Source organism: Falco rusticolus, chromosome 4, assembly GCF_015220075.1.
Source record: "Falco rusticolus isolate bFalRus1 chromosome 4, bFalRus1.pri, whole genome shotgun sequence".
Taxonomy (NCBI): domain Eukaryota; kingdom Metazoa; phylum Chordata; class Aves; order Falconiformes; family Falconidae; genus Falco; species Falco rusticolus.
The window spans coordinates 73,975,147-73,996,774 of record NC_051190.1 but is presented as its reverse complement, the minus strand read 5'-3'; the positions used below and the strand labels follow the sequence as shown (position 1 = coordinate 73,996,774).

At 35.8% G+C, this 21,628-nt stretch overlaps 1 protein-coding gene across 2 annotated transcripts in view; it reads right to left on the bottom strand.

The window, feature by feature from the left end:
* Nucleotides 1-21,628, bottom strand: part of RUNDC3B (RUN domain containing 3B) — a 54,718-nt gene that overhangs the window by 18,162 nt on the left and 14,928 nt on the right. For both annotated transcript variants that reach the window (XM_037386784.1, XM_037386785.1), the window contains exons 3-8: nt 21,091-21,224; nt 17,912-17,997; nt 14,219-14,308; nt 11,215-11,295; nt 9,631-9,799; nt 3,894-4,051 (exon numbers count right to left, since the gene is read on the bottom strand). In XM_037386784.1, the coding sequence (XP_037242681.1) occupies nt 3,894-4,051; nt 9,631-9,799; nt 11,215-11,295; nt 14,219-14,308; nt 17,912-17,997; nt 21,091-21,224 (718 nt within the window). The remainder of the gene's footprint in view (nt 1-3,893; nt 4,052-9,630; nt 9,800-11,214; nt 11,296-14,218; nt 14,309-17,911; nt 17,998-21,090; nt 21,225-21,628) is intronic.

The following is a 21,628-nucleotide window of genomic DNA, read 5'->3' as shown; positions in this document are numbered from 1 at the left end:
GAGGGGTGTGCGCTCAGAATTTTTTTACTGATGTGGTACACAATCAAGTGTCTCTCTGTTCCAAGAAGCACTCAACACTTCTTTGCATGATCTTAGAGGAGGAAGAAATGGCTGCCTCTGTGAGTTTTGAATACTCCAGGATACAGTTCCTTGATGATTTGGGATCCCTCTCCATCACATTTTGAATGTTACAGAATTTGAACTGTTTTCTTCAGTTAGGCATGCCATGGATCACAGGTTTCTCTTGGCTGTCCTCCTATGAGCTGCTATTTTTAAGCACTGAAGAGCTGTTCATTTTAAGCACTTTAAGGCCTTAAGAACTGCCCCACCCTCACTGTAAAAATACACTATTTCTGTAGAAGATAGAGCCAAAAGCACTGTTCCCTAATGTTCAACTACAAGTCCCAGGTAAAAACATGTCCCAGTGACAGCAAACACTTCTGAAAGAAGTACATGAAATGTATATGAATATGCCTCATTATTATTACAATTGACACATATCACTAGGCAATTACTTCATCTAGAGACGCTCTAAGTGTGGTGAAAGAGCAAGTTGTTAGAATAGAACAGAATAGTTCCAGTTGGGAGAGACTTAAAATGATGATCTGATCCAACTGCCTGATCACTTCAGGGCTGACCAAAAGCGTATATATTAAAAGCATTATCTCCAAGTGCCTCTAACACTGACTAGTACAGGGCATCGATCACCTCTGGAAAGCCTGTTTCAGCGTTTGACCACCCTTTTGATACAGAAAGGTTTCCTAACATCCAGTCTGAATCATCTTCTTGATCAGCTGTGCATTGGTTTAAACATGTCCAACTGATGATCAGATAGTCTATTGCAGTTTCAAACTTTTCAAACTTGATTGAACCAGACACCTGCCAGGATGGTGAGACATCCAGTTCCCAGATGGGTGGGCATATTACTAAGAAATCAGGAGCCGAGACACACAAAAAAAGTTACTCTTTTGTGAATAATTTGATAGATTTTCAGCTTCACTATTTTCTAGATATTGGTTTTCAAGAGATCCATGAAATGGCTTTTAACTAAGTTCAAAACTCTGCTGTTCATTGTGGTTTGGATACTCAAGCACATGAGACAAAGCTAACATTCAACAAATTTCAGGATTCTTAAGTTTTGCATAGCAGCTGTAAATCAAAAATTACCTCCAAGTTTCTCCAGCCTCCTATCTCCATATTTCATGCTTGACAGCAAACTACCTTATTAAATGTGAATACGGAAAAGTTTCTTTGTGGGTAATCTAATTTATAACCTGGAAGCCTTGCTTATCACTAGTGTTACCTGGTTTCCAAGTTGGCAACAACAACCTATACTGCCAAGAAAGTCAGATTTTTCATTCCCCACCCTCCACTTTTTGTTTTGTTTTGGGGTTTTTTTTTTGGTTTTTTTTTTTTTTTTTTTTTTTTTTGTGGGGGGGGGGGGGGGGGCGAGGTGGGGAGGCAGACCTAGAGAGACTCAGATTCTCCTCAAATCCATGAGAATACACACAGAACATTTTGACTTGCATGCCTGTGAAATACTATTTTTGAAACATCAATAAATACTTACTCAACATAAGTTTGAAGCAGTAGAACTTGCTACCTTAACAACAACAACAGCCAGTGGAATAGAAAAGCATTGTTAAAAAGAAAATATAGAATGTTTATTTATAATAGTTTCCATTACACAGCAAATAATCCTAAATCAGATCTCAAAGTGTTTTACAAACAGTAATGTAGTATGCCTTGGGCAGAATTACAATCCCACACTTGCTCTTACGTGCTGATAAGAATTTAAACAGATTACAGAATACATTTACTACTTCAAAATGCTACTAACGGTAGGGTAGCAAAACACTAAGTTTTAGAATTACACTAACACCATTCTAAAATGGCTGGACCATAAAAAGTAATTGGTCAAAAGTCATGCCTCATTACAGTCACATTAGTGATACCACTTATTTTGCTGCCAGCTCACTTTTGGTCAGAATAATAAAAAAACCAAACCACAACAAAAAAAAACCCAACAAAAAACAAAACAAAAAACAAGTATGAAAGAATGATTAAAAGATGTTATGACTGGCGTTGACCATCAGAAACCTGCTAGGTTTCCCTCTCCTCAGTAAGGAACTATGAGTTCGTAACACACTTTTAAGAAGAGTTCATCTGACAGGCATGCTACACTCACAGCAATAACAATGCAAAATTATACCTCTCCCTCCAAATATCCAGTGTAGTTCAGGCTCCTGACTGCAGTGTCTCACAAACAGCTATACAAGAACACACTGTCAAGATACAACAGAAACTGCTCCACAATTTGAGCCTTTACATAAAAAAGCCAGCCAACAAAATCAAACTCCAAAGACAGATCTTTAGAACAGTTTGATTGCATATAGCTCAGCTAAAAATTAACAGCAGGTAAACAAAATCAAACTCCAAAGACAGATCTTTAGAACAGTTTGATTGCATATAGCTCAGCTAAAAATTAACAGCAGGTCTGAACATTCAAAATCTCCAAGTATCAGAGTGGTTTAAAATGAGCTCACACCTTCCCCCCATCTCCTCCAAATAATGAGGGAGGCCAGAAGTACAACACGAATCATAAGCTGTATCAGTAAGTTCAGCAAAGAACTCAAGAACAGTCATCTCAAAAGCTTACAGGCAATCAGCAGCTGTGGGGTGGGGGAGAAAAAAAGACTTGGAAAACCATCTTTTTTTCTTCCTCAGCTCTGAAACTGGCATAATTAAAATGTAAATTCCATATTCCTGAGGATTTTTATAAAATCCATTTCAAGTACTGGCATAAAATGACCTACTTCAAGAGAGAAGTGAAGGAAAGAGGAAAAAAAAACCCAAACCAACTCTGTTTACAAACTAGAAGTACTTTTTACTGCATAGAAAAGACCCTTCTGGGTGGTATCTCTGTGAGACATTAGGCAGAGAGAACCAAAGTACCCCAAAGCCATCTTTATTTTCTCTTCATCCTGGATTGTTTCAAAGGCCACAGATGACTTCGATTTTACTTCAGGGCCCAAACACATACAAATTACTCCAGAGAAGGTAAAATAGTATATCTTGTATTTGTTATGAACAGAATGGAATATACTATTACTGCAGATGTATACTATAGCAGCCTCATTGCAATTAATCACCACACAGTAAGTCTTCCATCTATCTGGGTCTTGAAACACTACCAGGGAGTGTCTCTTCAATAGGACAGTACCTCCCTACCCAACAAACAAGGTTTGGGAGCATAAACTATGTAAGTTTCATAATATACTTGATTATTTATCATACTAGAAGTCACATATGCTATTAAAAAATTAAGCCTTCTCCTGTTGTTTTAGGATTTTGTCTTGCATTGAGGAAAGGGTGAGTAGCAAACTGTTTCATCAGTTTGAGTATTTCTAGGACTACCAGATGAACTTCTACTGCATCTGAACAACATGCAAATAAAATAAAAGTATTTATTTTCTTTGTATAGATTCATCCTCTCCTGCCTAACATTTTAAATATAGTCTTCAAAAGGAAGCTGCTTCCAATATTTTTTAAGGGTAGCCTTAAAGCTGGAAGTAATAAAATATAAAGAATATTTTTTATAAAATGTGTTAAAAATTTAAGCAAGTTTACTGTAAGCTATTTCAGATCTCAAAAAACCATAATTTAATCTCAGAATTATTCTGTCTTACATTACTGCAGTTCTGAGGGGAGCCATTTCTGAATACACGACTTGCCAGGAACACCACCCCCCCTGAAACGTAAAATACATAAATTTCTTTAAGTAGTTTGATTTGTTTCCACAGGACCAGAAGTTCTTCACATTGTATAGTTAAATAAGTTAAATTATTTATGTAATACTGCTCTAATAACTTTTCTCCATTATACTAACTTACAACTGGTCTTGCAATTCCACAATGATATATTCCAGCTGTTCCTTCTCCATTTTATGGGCTAGATCCATATCTTCAATTCTTTGTAACAGCAGTTTATTTTGTGAGACAGATTCAGACAGCTGGTTTTCTCTGAGTCGTACCAATTCTTCAAGGTAACCCTGGAAATGTAAGTGTTAGAAAGCTTTAAAGAACACACTATCAAAAAAGCCTTTTCATTATGTATGTTTACATTTTTCTGGTTTAAGATGTATACAGTTCTACTTTGGTTTTGTTGTAGGGTGAAGGGTTTTTTATTTTTTAACAGATTAGTAAATAATTTAGTATGATATTTCCTAATAGGTATAAAAAAAATAATGTACTTATTTATATTCCTGTGGAAGAATAGAATAATGGATGAAATAATGAGGCAGGAATGAGACAGCATGGAACACTAAATCATTTTTCAAAACAGAGAACAGTCACTAGTACAAGAAAGAAATTAGAATTCTACAAATTAACAGATGCAGGATGTTACAAATTGTGTAAGGACAAGAGTAGAATGTATCTCTATGGAACCGTATACTTAATGAAAGGGATCCAGAACTATTACAAAAACATATCCAACATTAAAGTTTCTATGAAAACTGCAATACCACATCATACATTAAAATGACAGAAGGTGGTTATTGAAATAAATATTAATCTACAATAAAGCATAAGGTATGAAGGTCACTTCTTTTAGTAACATTGGACATGTACAACTGGAATGTGCATTTATGTTGTCATTTTTCCCACTGATACTATAAAAGATAGGGGCAGTCCTAATCACAGTCCAGCTACTTAGTCATCTACAAAAATCCACAATGTGAGTATTTAACAGCAACTGTGATGACACATGGTCACAAAGTATGTTCCCAAATTACACATTTGCTTACAACACTAAGCAGCTATCTCTTTCTTCTTCAAGCAGAGTCCCAGCATGTCAGATGTTAATAACTTATCAATTCTTAGGTAAAGTTGGATACAATAAGTCTATATTGCATAAAATTTTGCACACTCCTTGAAGTCTGTGGAAAAATGTGTCACACTTTCATAGGTGCCTACATGAAACCCAAAAATCAAAAGAGGTTGTTAAAAGTAGTAACATGCTACTAATATCACCACGAAGACTATTAGAGGCTTGGGGCATCTCCCATATGAGAGGCGGCAGAAGGAACTGGAATTTCTCAGTCCAGGGTTGGGGAGAAGGGAAGAGCGGGAGGAAGAGAATCGTATCAATATTTAATGTCAGGGTGTAAAGAGGATGCACTCGGACCCTTCTCAGTGGTATCTAGTGAAAAGAGGCAAAGGGCACAAACTGAAATACAGGAAACTATTTAAAGGTAGGTAAAAACTTTTCCTATTTTTAATTTTTTTCCCCTAATGAACACCGGAACGGGTTGTCCAGACAGGAAGGGAATCCACATCCTTGAGATATGCACAGCCTGACTGAACAAGGCCCTGAGCAACCTGCTCTAGTCTACCTTTTTTTGAGGAGAGGAGTTGGACTAGACAGTCACTAGAGGTACCATTCGACCACAACTATTCTGTGATTCTATTACTACATACAGTTCTAGCCACTAGATATATTTATATTTGATAGGAATTTATTTTAGTCCCAGTACAAGTTTCCAAGGAATCTTCACAGCTTTTCAGTAGGCCTGATTCTGCCCCGTCAAATGTTACTGTTTTCTTGACTGTTAAGCTACTCCTTGGAGCTCTAAGTAGTGCTTTGAAAGTACTAAATGATTCATTAGGATATACACAGATTTTCTGCCTCCCAGAAACATCAAACCTTTTACAAAGATGTTTTAGATATAAAGCATCAGTATCAGAAACAGAATACTATGAATAGTAAATAACTCTATTGATAACAACATGGAGATGCATCATCCCACCAGTGAAAGCATATAAAACTCTAGTATAAACAGTACACAAAAAATCTAGAGGTTTACTACACAAAAGTGAACAGTTTACACCATTCCAAAATTGGGAAGGGGAAACTTCCACATAAGTAACAAATGTGTAAACTATGAATCATTAATTTGGACAAGAGACAACTTGGAAAAGACAAACTCATATTTCCAGAGCAGCCTTGAGAGGACAGGAAGTAAGAGACTGTACTTTTCTTAAAATACAAGAGCTAAGCACCATGAAATCAAGCTAGTAGGAGCCAGATTCGAAAGACAGTAAAGGAGGTAGCTTTTCACACAACAGATGGTAGATACACAGAATGCTTTGCCAAAAATATGGTTTGAATGCTAAAAATTTACATGGGGTCAAGGGGATATTTTTAAGAGAGATCCATCATGGGTTACTAAACAGACAAACCTTACCATCTTCAGGAAGTCCTTCAGCTGATATGGATTGGCCAAGAAAGTAATAGAAGAAAACCAGCACATTTATATTTGCTTTGGTTTTATTCTTCCCTCCACATCTACTTTGGGCAAGTATCCAAGATTGGATAGTAGGATAAGCAAGGATTCCTGGTCTAAACCAGCACAGCAATGTTGATACAATAAAGCAATGCTAGGATTTACCCTGCTAAAGTACTACCTGACTCTATCCTACAATTCAAACAACTCAGAACACACGGATACCTTTATCTCAGCTGCAATGCAATTGCTAGTCATATTGTGACCCTGGTAAACATCATTCACCTGTGCTATTAATGACTGCGGTATACATACTTAGAAGGAAGAAAAGGAATTTATCATTGTTTGCGTAAAGTGAATGACCATAGAGTAAAAGAAGGATCCATCAGACTCACAGTATCAGTTACTACAAATACATTATTTTTAACTGGTCTTCATGTCACAAACATCCAGTTTTCCAACACACAAAATGTCAGAAAGCCCCTTTGTTTGAAAGAAAACACTTTGTCTCTGATTAACTGGTACCTATTGCACTGTGTGCAACTCAATTGTTGCTGCAACTTATTGCCATGAAAAAGGTCCTAAAAAGGGAAGGAGGGCAGCACTCTGGAAAGGAGCGCTATCCCATGATCCATCTAACCTCTTAATGGTCATTTGTTCAAGTTATTGTAGAGCACATGTAGTATAGTCAAAGCGAATTATATAAAAATTTGGCACATCCCAAATGAAAATTAGACAACGGAAAATTCTCTGTCTGTGGAAATAAAAGTTATTTTGCTGCTGCAATTGTCAAGTAGGCATTCTAAAGGAGGGCAATTAGGAAAGTGTCCATGGCTGTCAGAGTAGCTATCATTTTGAAAATTGTAGTAAATCAACAAAGTTTTCAAAGAGTTATCATAAAACTGACTTGAATTCACCCCTACATTAACTGTCTACACAAGCTTGCAGTTCATTAAGACAATGCTACTATAATGTGACTCACTAAAATGGTAATGCTAAAAAAAAATTGAAATACTCAGTATCAGATCAGCAAATAACTTCCCATGGAATAAAAATGTTTCTGAATCTTAAGACTCATGAATAAACCAAAACCTTCATCTGCTGTCACAGCCACTGAAGATCTTTGTGCTTTTGCAGATGTACAGCTTCCTAATTATTCTGGCTAGTGGGTCTGGACACCATGTTCCAGTATTTTTGCTATAGATGTCTGTCACAACTTTGATGGGGTACCCCTTCTTGGGGTATCCTTGGAAATTAACTACAAAAAATTAACATCCACCCATTCTCTTCAATGCTTCTCTGGAGTTGATGACACTTGCCTCATTAAACCCTACAATATTTGAGTCTTCAGGAGCGGTTAGGAAGAGCAGAGTTCAAACTGATCCTATGTTTTTGTCTGGATATAAGGATGAAATGCCATCCTTGAATATGCTCCTGTACTTCAAGTACTATTGGGGTTGTGAGGGAAAAGTTTTAATTTTGTTTATGTATTTGAAGAGATTCCTTTTGAATGGCACATTTTGTTGTACAAAAGCAGGTAAAGTGTCCTCTGTGCCAGGGAGAGCCTGAAGGAACACAAGTTCCTTCTATACAGAAAGCGATACCACAATGGCTGAGAAGACTGTACCAGCAACCTGGATGCCAACATTTAAGGTCGTATTTCAAAACCAAGAAGTGTAAGGGACCCAAAATAGAAAAAAACATATTGCATGCATATTTTTAAAAAATACCTCGCACATCTATTATCCCACAGTAAGTCTAACTTTTTCCACTGTTACTTAGAAGAACTTTAACTAGGTTTTCCTACATCCAATAAACTGACTTTGATTCTACCCATTCTGTACTAAGACTGACTACACTGACTAGCTATGTTTACCCTAATGAATTGAACTCCACCAGGACTCGTTCTCGGGTACATTCTCTCAGTCTGGCTATATCTGTACTAAAACTAAACTTAAGTTCCAAAGGACCATGGTCAAGTCATACTGCTTATTTGTGCTTATTATGATCACTGACAAACACTAATTCACGAACTGAGACCTGAAACAATATGGCAGATTGCTAGTTGCCCCAGGCCAAAACCACACCAGCAATCATTCTTAGAATTTAAACATGTATGTGACTGAGTTGGTACCAGGACTTCGGCCACAGTGAACGTACTGAGTCCCAACTGGTAGAATATCCATTCTAGATCCCATATGCCCCTCTTCTTTATTTATTTATTTCCCCCTCAGTACAGTAAAAACTAGAAAGGCAGAAAGATAATCTTGTGATTCTAATGCCCTAAAGTACAGGAAATAATTACACCTCCAAGCACCCTTATGTAGTTCCAGCCTTTCATATGGTTTACTGTGTTCAGAGTTTCATCAAAATCTAATTCTGACATTAGGAAAAAAGAAAACTAAAAAACCCTAATAAATTCTTTAAAAACATTAACCATGTTTTTTATTTTTCTTTCCTTTCGTTTTTCCTGACCTCTCCCCCTTTCTTTTCCTGTGCACTGTTTCTTCAGTGTCTGTGAACAGTCTTCCCCCTTCTCTCTGCCACTAGCTAATACACATTGTTTTCACTGTAGTTGTAATATAGTATTATCAAAAGCTGACAAGCACTTTGCCTTTAAAAATATTAAAATACTAAAAAAGTTTGGACATGTATTTCACTTCACCTTTAACTTACAGTATTTTGGGTGGTAGAGGCAGAACCTACCTTTGGTTTCTAAAATAACATTCAATATGTTACCTAAATTATTAAAACCAAATACAAACACACTTCCTCCTGCCCCATTCTAGCTTGAAGCACATCTTAAAACTTTATACTTTCTAAAAACCCTTCTCGGTATCACTGAGAAGATAGTTTTGCTTTTAATTCCTAGACTGATTACTTTGCTAATCATTTTTGTTTACTCTAGGGCTAAATGTTAAAGTTTAACATCACTATTGCTATAAAAGCCTTCAACTGGCAGTCTACGTACATCAGTAAAACTCTGTGGCCTCTAAGGAGAGGAAAAATCATGTGGACAGTTGTGTTCACTTCAAGTTCACAACCTAACAGCTTCAGAGATACACTGAGATAGGAAAAAGGAGCCAAAGCTTCTACATTAGATTGTGATATCTGATCTCCAAATTATTATTTTCTCCCCCACACCCCCATCCTCAAACATCTTTTCCTCTCAAATCAGTGAGCAAAGATACTCAGATACTCTGAGGATCATAAAATTTAAGACCACTTACGTGGACCTAAATAATATTTAATATATTTTTCTGCCTTTACTTAAATGGGTACATCACCAGTTGGCTGGTGATGAGCTTTGGCTCCATCACCCCCACACAAAACTAATCTTTTACCTTCTGTTCCAATGCAAGCCGGTACTTCTGTTCTACCCTTTTGCATTTGTTGTACCAGCTGTTTTCATCCGTGATGAATGGAGGACCAATGTTCTCTGGAGTACTGCCTTCACTGCCACTGCTGCCCAGTGTTCTTAGCTCTTCTTCATCACTGCTGATACTGTCAGAACTGAAGGATTGTATTTATTAGTCAAGAGAAAAACCTGCATTTGTTAAAATGCAAATTCCCCTTGAAATTACAGTTCTTAAAGATACTCAAAGCTCTGTAAACCAAAAAAGAATCAAAATGTTGGGAAAGGACAGATCACTAAACACAAATTCTATTTCAAGCACCTAAAGAATGGGACAAAAATTTTCTTGTGATCTATCTTAGTCAAGTTGTCTTAGGCAAGTCAGACAACTGTATGTGGGATACTATCCTGGAATACAAAGGACCTGTATCCTGGAATACACATTGCAATAAGCTAAGGAAATGGTGACTTAATCTACCCTTCATAAATTCAGGACAAAGAGTGGTATCTGACAATAGATTTTACTTGTTTCTAAAAAGCAGAAAACTTAAAAAGTGATTGTCATTAAATTAAATTACGATAAATTTAAATGAGAATGTATAGTTATGGTTATAGTGAAGACCATGTGCATGTTATTTCACAGAACATAAGTATCTCCGTACATTGTATGCAGATTCATTGTCAAAATATCTCCACATCATCCAGAATCAATGTATGCCAGAGAATTCAGACATCTGTCTCAAAGACAAGCATTTTTATTTATCCCGATACCCATTTGAAATATTCCAGCTATGCTTTCAACTACATCAACAGCATTTACTAGCTTCTTAAGTAGTGATTCCTACAACCTGATGATCTTGCCATGATGCAAATTCTGCTTTAACTGAACCACGCAAATTGTCATTAACATGTAAGCTAATAAGAATTTTAGTAGAATATCTAGGGTATTTCATATCCAGTTGTACATCTTCAAGACTATTGACACCCAACTGCTTCCTTCATTTTGGCATACCTAACAACAGAACACATCCCATTAATTCCCATGCTTTTTGAAGATGCTAGATTTCCATCTGATCTGTTAGATAGTGATCATTCTTTTTGTTATTAACCATATGGCTGACCAGAGGAACAAAATGTAGCTGGAAGGTTAGACTGTATGCACAACTGCTCATGATTTTCTATTATTGCTAACTGCTCATACTGCGTATCTCTATATTTCACAATTTACCAGGGCATATATAATTTTTATTTACAAAATAACTACTTTTAAGTTTACGGCTACACAGAAAAGGCCCCAAAGAAAGGACAACTTGGTCTGGCGATCTTCAAAAGGAACCAAAAAGTTTGTTTCCTGCTGAACTGTGATTCTAATTCAAGTAAACAAAGTTAGCATGACTCACTCTGATGAGTCATGCAATAATTCCACTAGTCTGAAAGAGCAAGGTAGCTGAGTGTACAGGTTTGTGTTTAGATATGGATATTATTGTGAATGTGAAATGAAAAGAGGCCCAGTACAAAGTAAAATTTTGCCAACAAAATAAAATTAAAAGAGCAGTGTAAAGATAAAAAGTACCTTTGGGTGAACTTCAAGTACGGTGTATAATCTATGACAGCTGGAAAGGTGCCATCCAATCCCTCACCCTTCAGACAAAAACTGATAAAACAGAAAAACAATGATGAAATTATAACAAGAAAACTAAATGACAGTGACAGTTGAATCTTACCAAAGTGAAATTTGATTTTTCTTAATTTTTTTGTAATAATAAAGGCCTAGAGCATTCCACAGCAAAATCCTACTCAGCCGAGCTAGACTGTTTAATATTAAATGACAATCACTGAGCATATTATAGGACAATGAAACCCCCACCAAATTCCACATAATCAGGGAATAGATCAGGGCAAGTATTACAAACCTTAATTTTTAAATTCTGAAAATAAGAGATGGATTGCAAGGGAATAACAGGAAAAGGAAAACTAGCTGAAGCAAGAGAAAAAGCAGAGCTATGGATGAGCTTGGAATCTTTGGTATTTAAGCTCGTTTAAAGTATTTGCAGAGTGCTTCTGTAACCATCCTACTAACTTTTAAGTCAAAAATCAGTTCTCAAAAATATTTCAGTATCTTTCATATGCTTTCTGGTGTTGGACTCCAGGAAGATGAGGAACATTAATGAAACTAACTTTCAGACAATGTTCTTGAATGGCTGTAGCTTTATAAAGCTCATCTACACTGTCTTCTTTCTGTACTGGATATAAACAACTATTTGAATCATGTTTAATTATCATGTGACAAAAGCAATCATGCTTCCACAAGGCTCATGTCCTTCATTCCTATGTCATCAAAAACCAGATTCTAGTAAGACACAGCTTTTGCTAACTTAATTGCAAAGTGACATTTTTGACAATGCAGTCACTTAAGTGGTATTTGGAAAGTATATCTGAAAGGTTCTTTTTTCCCCTAAGCAAAGCAAAGCAAACAAAACATAGTCCTGCAAAACTACAATTACTTTGAGTAGATACATAATTCCACATTGCTAGGGCCAGGGTGGGAGAGCAGCAGGGAGGAATTTAGATTCTGCTTTCACTTGGGTTGCCCCATCTCCACCCCACAGTCTTATTTACAGTTCCACATAGGTAAGACAGTCAGCACTTAAAAGAGACTGTTTGAACTGAATAAAAAAAAAAAATATCTCAAATATAACATGCAAAGAATGGCTACAGCCTCTCAGCTTTCAAACCACAATACTATGAATTTTACGTGGCACAATAAAAATGCTCCTGTAGTACTGTTCTTATTTTGTCCAGAAAATTTCTAGACTCTTAAAAGCTGCATTGGCAAAAACTTAAGTATCTCCAATGAGAACCAATTATTAGTCTGAATACTGTTAACAGATACCTATAAACATGCCTACGTTAGAAATGAGAGGACAAAGGAAGAACAAGTGCATTCATACAACTAACCTCTCATACCAGTAGCATGTATGATATGTACCACTGAAGCTTATGCAAGGTACACAGTCAATTGATGGTTATTTATGGAAGGTTTTACATACTGCAGACCTACTCTCACTATGCTTTTATTCATGTATAGCTATAGTCCTTCCTAGTATAGTGCTAATACAATAGCAGTTTAATTTTGAATAGCGTAAAGTTTAAACTAATAAAATCTGGTAAGATTTGAATTTGCTGTACACAAGGCTAGCTGTCTTACCATCTTGCAGCACACTTCCATTCCCCCAGAACATATGTTGAGGATGCAGTTAAGCCAATCTCATGACTATATGCTGGCAAAAGCAGCTATCCTGCATTTTCAACCTCTCCCTTGTTTTGTTTTTTTTTTCTTTTTATCTTCTCCTCAAACCTCAACACCCATTCCCTTTCCCCTCCTTATAGTGATACTGGAACACACCTGACTCCATGATGAGCTAGTTCAGCCATCAACACCTGAATTTTTAGGGTTTTTTTCCTCTTTAGCATCCAGTTGCAGTTCCACAGGCAGCTGAACAAAATGCTCACTGCCACTAGAAAGGGAAGATATTACTCAATCCTTTTTATTCCTTCTCTTCTCTAAGCCTTATGGTCCCATCATCTCTGCCACTAATAGGATACTGCCATGAACTAAACTAGCTAACAACAAAACCTGTCTTCATACTGGGTATGTTTTTTTAAATCTCTAACAAGTTCAGCTGGCTCACAGAATGGTCCAGCAAGCCTCAGAACTGGTATAAGGGTACATAGGCATGAGTAAATCTCCAAAGGCCTTTTTGCAATAGTCAATCACTCAGTGCATCCCATGAGCCTACGTGCTGTTTTCTGCCAGTTTATCTCCTAAACTGGTTTGTGACAAGCATTAATGCTGCTGGAGGATAAATATTAACAGTGTACTGCCAGGAGACCTAAGAAAAGCATTATCACTGTCTTTTTCCCTGTGCTTTATTATGAAATCCTTCCCCAGCGGCTCTGTATGAGGCTAGGTATGTCCAACTAGGCATATTAGTAGGGCCCTGCATCAGCCGGGTTTGATCTTTTCATAGGCACTGTAGTCTTTATACCTTGCTGATATTTCTTTTACATATATATATATATATATATCTATCTACACATACATACACACACCAAGATGGTTTTTATATTACCTAGGGCACGCTTGCACCTTTATTACTCCAAAACACAGAATTAATCGTATAACAAAGCACACAAAAATCTAGCAATCTAGCTAGAGATTGCAAAGGTAAATTCAAACAATTTGATGGTACTTCACAGTTTGGCTGCAATTAAGTGTAACACAAATTAATATTAAATGGTCATTTGTAGATCAAGCTTTTAAAATCTAGATCCACTAAAGTTAGATACCTACACTTTCTACATATGTAGCTACAATACTGTCACTGAGCACCAGGGCAGAACCATGTACTTCATCACACAATTTTCCTTATAGTTTAAAAATAACCTTCCTTGTTCCCTGCCACCTAAGTTTTGTCTCTCAAACTATCAAGGGAATCTAACAACATTTACCATAATGCATCAACTTATAAGTACTTTCCCTGAGCACTTTGTAAGGAAGCATGCAAATATAATACCTGAAATCAATTGCATTGAGTCCCAACAGCATACCAGCAAGCATATTTGCTTCTTCACCAAGAACAATTGCTCCATCTTCATAAAACCGCCTTCAATAAAAAATAAATTAGTTCAGTTAATACCACTTTCTCTCAAATAATAATGTTTTTTATAGTTAACAAAAAACTGAAGAAACCTAGTTTTAATAAAAACAACTTTTAGGAACCCCAGGCGCATTCATATTGCATTTCAAATAAAGCAAACCAATAGACTGCACAGTACAAGATACCACAATCTTAGAGCACATAAAAATCTACACAAGAGCAAAAAGAATTTACAATATTTGCCCTAAGAAATAGTAGAACAGGATGGACAAAATACAAAGAAAATTATGAAGTTATCTTATACTTTACTGCTGAAAGGAAGAATTTGTGTAATGTATATATATAAAAAATAATTATTCCACCATATGAAAAAGAAATAGGTGTGTCTCAACTGTACTTGCAAGCTCTTTTAAAGTTCAGCATTCACTCTTCATTCTTAGTAGTTGATTATTTTAAAGAAAAAACATTTTCACAAATCAGCTCTATTCCAGGTAGCATACTACTTCTTAAAATACTGCATGTGGGCAAGATGCACACTGCATCCAGTTATTCTGAGATTTAAAATTTTCATTATTTGAAGAAGGAGCGTTGTCTTAACACCATTTCTAACTGTAAAACACTTATTGCCTAAAGTTTTAAAACTCCATACCTTGATCTCAAAACACATTTCATGTATCCTGGTATATGTAGACTTATGAAGGCTGCTTGAAAAAGCAACGAATAAAGTAGCAATTGTTAAATCTGTATTTCCTCACCACCTCTCCATTCTCCCATTTATTTTCATTTTCTCTACCCAACTACCACAGAAACTACTTCCAGACAGAAAAGTTCTATGCACAGGGCAGGCGACTAGGACCCACCACTGTGATGCATGGCCTTGTGAAAAAGGCATTTGGTCCGTTTAGCAAAGTAGCACACAACTTTAATTTCTGTGTTAAAGGAGTCTTGGAAGCAGCAAAGGCAGAAAGGTCACTAAAATTCACCTGAGCATTACATGTGGAAAGAGGGAAACCCAAGAGCTGTTCAGTACCAAAGGCAAGGTTGAAAGGTCACTTACCAGAAGCAGATACACAGTGCACCTACACTTTCTGGCAATATATGATTGCAAGAAGGTGCCAGGTCACTGAATGCAACTTATCTTTCAGACAAATACCAGCAACGCTGCCCTACCAAAAGCTCCATCTGGTTTTAAGAACTGTATGAAAGCATTGGGATGGCTCAGCAAGAGCTCGAGTTGGCTGTATGGCAAACATTCGTAAAAGACACATTTTGGGGCAGAGCTCCAAAGATTGAACTTTATTACAATGCACGCTGTCAGAAGTCCCACTTCTGTAGTTTCATAACAGACATCCATTTGCTGTAAGGAAACAAGTTGTCCAAGACCTTGGATGTTCTCAGTAGAAGCAAGAAATCTGGAAGACTTCCTCTGGGAAGACAGAGATTATAGTCCTGACACTGAGACTGTGATGTACAGACATGGCTCTCTACTTTCTGACTGCGGGAAGTGCACCAGGGGCTAAACTGATTGAGACAAAATACTGAACTAGATGGACTTTACAGTCTGATTCAGTACAGTTACTGTTACTTGTGAACTAACAGCAATGTTCCCAGTGCAAGATTACAAACCATTTCCCTAGCATTTGTAAAATCACTGCCAGGTACCAGTCTGCGCTGTGTTCAGTTTACCTTGTAAAATGGTGCCGAGGAAGTGATCACAAAAAAAAAAAAGACAGGGCATACTTGTAATGATGAGACACAGATGTTAGCCCGATAGAGGCAATGTACCTTAAACCAGCTACAGTAATCTAGCCAAAACAATAGTCCCCTTGGAAAACTCACAAATCTTTCAGTGCTATGCAGTTGACTTCTCACAATAGAAGAGTCTAACTTAAAAGCTTGTGCTGAGCAATTTGTTAGGAAAACAACTGTGTGCCCATGCTTACTCCAACTCTCCTCCAAGTGTTAGATGCAGATCCAGCACTAATAATGTGCTGCTTCATTAAAGGACTAGTCCTAAGATCAGGCACCTAAACACAATGAGGTTTAAAAAGTTAGCAGTATGATAGATGAATCTCATATTCTACATACACACGTGTAACGTATGGTATCTGTACTTCATAGAAATAATTATTAAATATATATCTATAGCACAATACATGATTTAAAATGCTAAATAAGTAGTGCAAAGTATCATCAAAAAATCAGGCCACTTATCAGATATTTAAAATCCTACATGGGAAAAGAGTGTGTCCATTATTGCTTGTGGATTTGAAATCCACACTACTGAGATCTGAAATTGTAACTTTTATTTCCATTAGATGTATTTAAAATATTACTTCAAAACAAACTTTGCACTCACTATGTTTTTAATGCAGGAGAGGTTGTTTCCAAAAGCTATATCACTGAAAGCACATTCAAATACATTAAACATTAACATGTTCAAATAAATGAATTTGAAACTTCTAATAAAATCATACCACTGTCATCCACTAGCAAACAAACCGCACTACCAAACAGGGACAAAGAATGTACTACTTAACTACATAGTTTGTGACCCTCCTCTTCCTCCTCATCTCCCCCTCAAAAACCCAAGTGACTTTTCAGTTTGAGGCAACATGAGTAAATCTGTTCCAGAAATCTTTGGTTTGAGCTTCTTGTCTACTGTAAATGCAAAAAATCTGGGTAAAATAAAGACAACAGGCCTGGAAACTTCAATAAAATGGGATGTTTACCTAGCTGTGTTTCAAAGTCACCTTAATATTGGCAAAATATATTAGGATCTGTGGACAAATGGCTTTACAAACAGAAATAATATTGTAAATGAACAGAAGTCCTTATATAGAAAATTCTTATTGTTGAAATAGTCCATTCAGTATGTATAAAACTTTTAGACTTCAACATAAGGTTCTACAACATTTTACAGACTCACTCATATTTAGATTACTTTGCCATAAGTCTACAAGACACACTTGTTACAGGATAAAGCATCATATAATAGTTGTATTATCTAGAACCAGTCCAAAATTGCCAGAGTATTTTCTATCACAATGCATATTCTTGTCCATAACAGCTGTTACCATTAGAAGGTACAACAACAACGTTACACATTGTTCATATTACATGAAGAATCCTACCTATGCCTGAACACTAATTCTGTTCTTCTGTATTCCTCAAAAGGTTCCTGGAATTCTCTTCCCTTCTTCAAGAAAAGTTCCTATAAAAATTATTTTTTACTGAGTCTCTAGGGCTTTCTGTCAACCACATCTAGTTTTGAAAGGAACATCATGTCTTCTATCCTAATCACGCTACAGTTTCAGAATTAATTCCTTCTTTACAGAAATTTTCTCCTTTTTTGATCTTTCAAGATTTCCGAGTTCCAGACTTACTTCTTCATTTTTAAAATCACAAAAGGATTTTCAATGTTGCAGTTTTACCCATGCTAAAATCCAATCAATTGATAACAACTCCAGATATCTTCTACCAGATTACAGCTCTTTTACTAGTGACACCCCTTCCTATACAAATGAAGCAGAACATTCACTTCCAAACCTAAGTCCCTCACTTAAGCAACATTTGCTAAAATACTGCAAAAATAAAAGTCTTAGAGACCTGGTTGTTTTGAAGTCTTTCAGAGCTGTGGAAATGTATTCAGACAAATGCTTTTCCATAAGTGCTACTCTGATCCAGGCTCGACCCTGCAAGAAGAAACACATATCAAGTATTTAAATAATACAGAATGGAACACTTAATTTTACATCTGAAAATGAATCCAGTTGATTTACCTGGGGGAAATGAGCTGATTAAAAAAATTACCACTTAACAGGAATTGTTGCTAAGATGTACTTCACTACAGTAATAATGAAAACAGAAAATACATTCTTAAAAATAACCTTTATTGTGAAGTAAAGTTCTCTAAAATTTGAAAGGAAAACAAAAAAGAAAAAATATTTTGCTTTAATTATCCACTCCAACCTTTTGAAAATCTCATGTGCATAAATGGTAGCAGATTAGGGCAGAAACCTTTTCATTTTAAAGACAACGGTATTGGAAGCACTCAATAGGTTCCACTGTAAAGCAGCAGTAACCTACTCTCAGGGTGATTTAAGAACTAATTCTCTGTGTTCATTCAAATATTTGTGGGATGAATAAAAAAATACTTGTAACTCAGTGACATAGTTTTATTATGTAATTTGCATAAATTAGTTTTTCATCTCTGTAAGGACATCATTATAGAAGGTGCACATCTTACCCAGGAATGAAATGAAATTTAAGTGGCCTGAAACTTGAGCCCAAAAGGAAAGCTTCCTTCAAACAGTTCTATAAACAGCAGCAATAGCTTCAAAAATAACTTTTAGCAATGTATGTCGCACTATGTTTACAGGTCTAGTGCACAGGATTGTGGTTTACAGGAAAGAGGCATTCAAATGGCTGATACGTTATGACGGTTTGAGAACAACAGGAACATTTCTTGTAATGTTCTCAACTTACAAATAGTTATATAAGTAGAGTACAGGCATCTTTCTACTTAATATATTTGGTGCTTATTGACATCTAGCTGATTATCACTACAGACCTTTTACCAAAACCACCTGTAGTAAATTATAATCCTACTTTTAATTTATATAGATCTAGATCAAACTAAAGTTATAATAAGATAGGCAGATGCTAAATAAAAAAAAATTGCTTTCATAAATACAACAATACAGCAAAAATTTTAACAGAGAGTGCACTAAAATTAAAAGGATGTTTATCTGGATAGCTGCCTGTATGTTGCAGTTATTTAGAACATGAGTTAAACAGCCAAGCCCTGCTGATGCTGCTTAGCTAATGACTAAAGCCCATGCAGTTCCAGTGAAAGTAGGGCTAACCAGCATTGGCAAACTCTTACTAACAGATTCCAGGCTGAAGCAGACGCCCATTCGGACCACCAGTAAATCAGATGCATACAACTGATGTATACCATTGGTATTTATGTTGACACGCATCCCAACTTTTCACACATGAACATCCAAAATACTTCCACAGGCACCTTTACAAATTCTATACTACTCTCCACACTTGCTGCACAAATTAACTTCTTTGTTTACTATTTGGTATGGAGTTTTCCACAGAATAAAAGAAAAAATTAACTTATTTGTAAGAGTATTTCAGAAAATAGCTTTGCATCTTACCTACTGAATTTTAATATTCATATCTATTAAAATCTTGGAATTCAGAAATAGTTATAAGCAATGCAATCATCAGATTCTGGAACATGAGTTCAGGATACTTCCACGAAGTATTTGGAAATAGTTTCTCCAGATTAGGTGAATTTCTGTATCTCGGCATAAGCAAGAAGAAAAGCTGCATGACTTAAATTATCAGTCCACTATTCCAGCACACTGAGTGCTAGAAGAGCATGGAATATTCTGAATAGGAAAACCAGTCAATAGCTTTTGGTCATAGAATCTCAAGTGTTTCAAAGCTCTCGGGCAAATTAGAGATATTTCTGCTATATAAAATTTAAAACTGAGTCTATACAAAAGAAGAAAGGAGCAACAGTAGACATAGCAAATAAGCTGTTCTACAATGCTATGGATCACCAGAATAGCTGCTTAAAGATCTACTAGATTCATGGTGCTGCTTGATCTAAGTATCATCTTTTATTGAGGAAAACTGTGGTTGTATAAATACCTGTAGTTTAAATTGTACTAAACACAGTCACGTCCCTGAAAAAAACTACCAAATTTTTGTATATAATAAGATAAATATTTCCACCTCACCAGTAACACCGTGAATAATTCAGAGTATAATAAAAATCTGGAACTATGGGGTTTTAAAAGTAGCCATGAAACACAGTTTGGAATCTTGTTCCAACAACTGATTTCAGTTTATTTAGGAATAAGAAGAACTAAGAATATTAATTTGGGCATCCTTTCATACTACTTACACTTTCAAGTCAGAAGGTTCTCAGTTATCAATCAAGGATAGAAATACAATTGCAGAAATAACAAGCTATTGAAAAGCATCCCAGTCTAGTAAAAAGAACCTGTAATCTCTGTCCAACAGGTTTTTTTGGGTTTTCTTGGTGTTGGTGGTTTTTGTTGCTTTTTTTTCCTAAGATGTTAATCTATCTCACTCTTGTGATTTAATGATAGGTCAGTTTAAAGCTTATTCTAATTCAGTTTATATGCATATAAACATATTAAATTGTTACTTAACTTCAACATATCAACAATCAGAAATTGTGATGTCATTTCTATACAGATCCTTTGAAATTATGGATCTTTATTAGCAGATAAATCTGTTAAAGGCTTCCTGCACAATCTCAACAACAAACTCAAGAACTGACCACACCTTTTCTTTTAGCGCATAAATTATATACAAAATCAAATGATTCTTAGGTTGGGGTGGGAAATCACATTTCTAAAATTTTAAAATAGTATTTCTTAAGTTCCTGCAGGCATGCCTGATTTCCCTCAACACGTAGTTTTTTTTGAAAATGCTGTATATGTTCAGAAATGTGAAGGCAATCATTTTATAATACAACATGCTCACCAAATGGAGAATTTGAAATTTATTCCACTGAATAACATAAATTTAAAAGGAAACACATTCAGATTTAGATATGTTTTTTTAAAAGGTAAACATTTACTAGGTATGTATAAAAAAATGATTATTTCAAACAATGGAAAATTTTGTGGGGTACACTCAGCAATACGTTTTTCTTCTGGGTACAGAAATGTCAGCTATATTTTACACAGAACAATGTAATAAAAAAAGTCAGTTTGACCTTTTCCTTTCCCTACCTTAGCTCTAGAAGAACCAACATTCTCCATGTTCTCAATACTGCAGATGCAATTGTGAGAAACTTTTCTGCAAGCTACTCGAATGTAGTCCCAGAAACTACGAGGACTTTCATAGCCGAACCAGGTGATCTGACCTTAAATAAAAATACAAGATATGTAAAGATTTATGGACCTTCCTCTCTCTCTGCTTATGGGAGATAAACATAATTAAAATAGTTTCTTATAGGTTGTCTGCATTAACAGGATTTTATACTAGCAAGTCCATAAATTCCTACTGGAAACTGGCTCACAGGTGTAACATTGCATTATGCAGGTCACTCTGGTTTGAAACTTACACACAAAAAGAAATCTGGATGTTTTGTGTACATATGTGTATTTTGTTTGTTTTTAACTTGTTAGTATGCTATAATAATACTCGAGACTTCTTCACAGGACTCTTAAATCACAATAGAGCACATACTGTTGTGACTTAAAAATATGATGCAAGAAGAATTTCTGTTACTTATTTTGGGTAGTACCATGTGTTTCACAAATACAG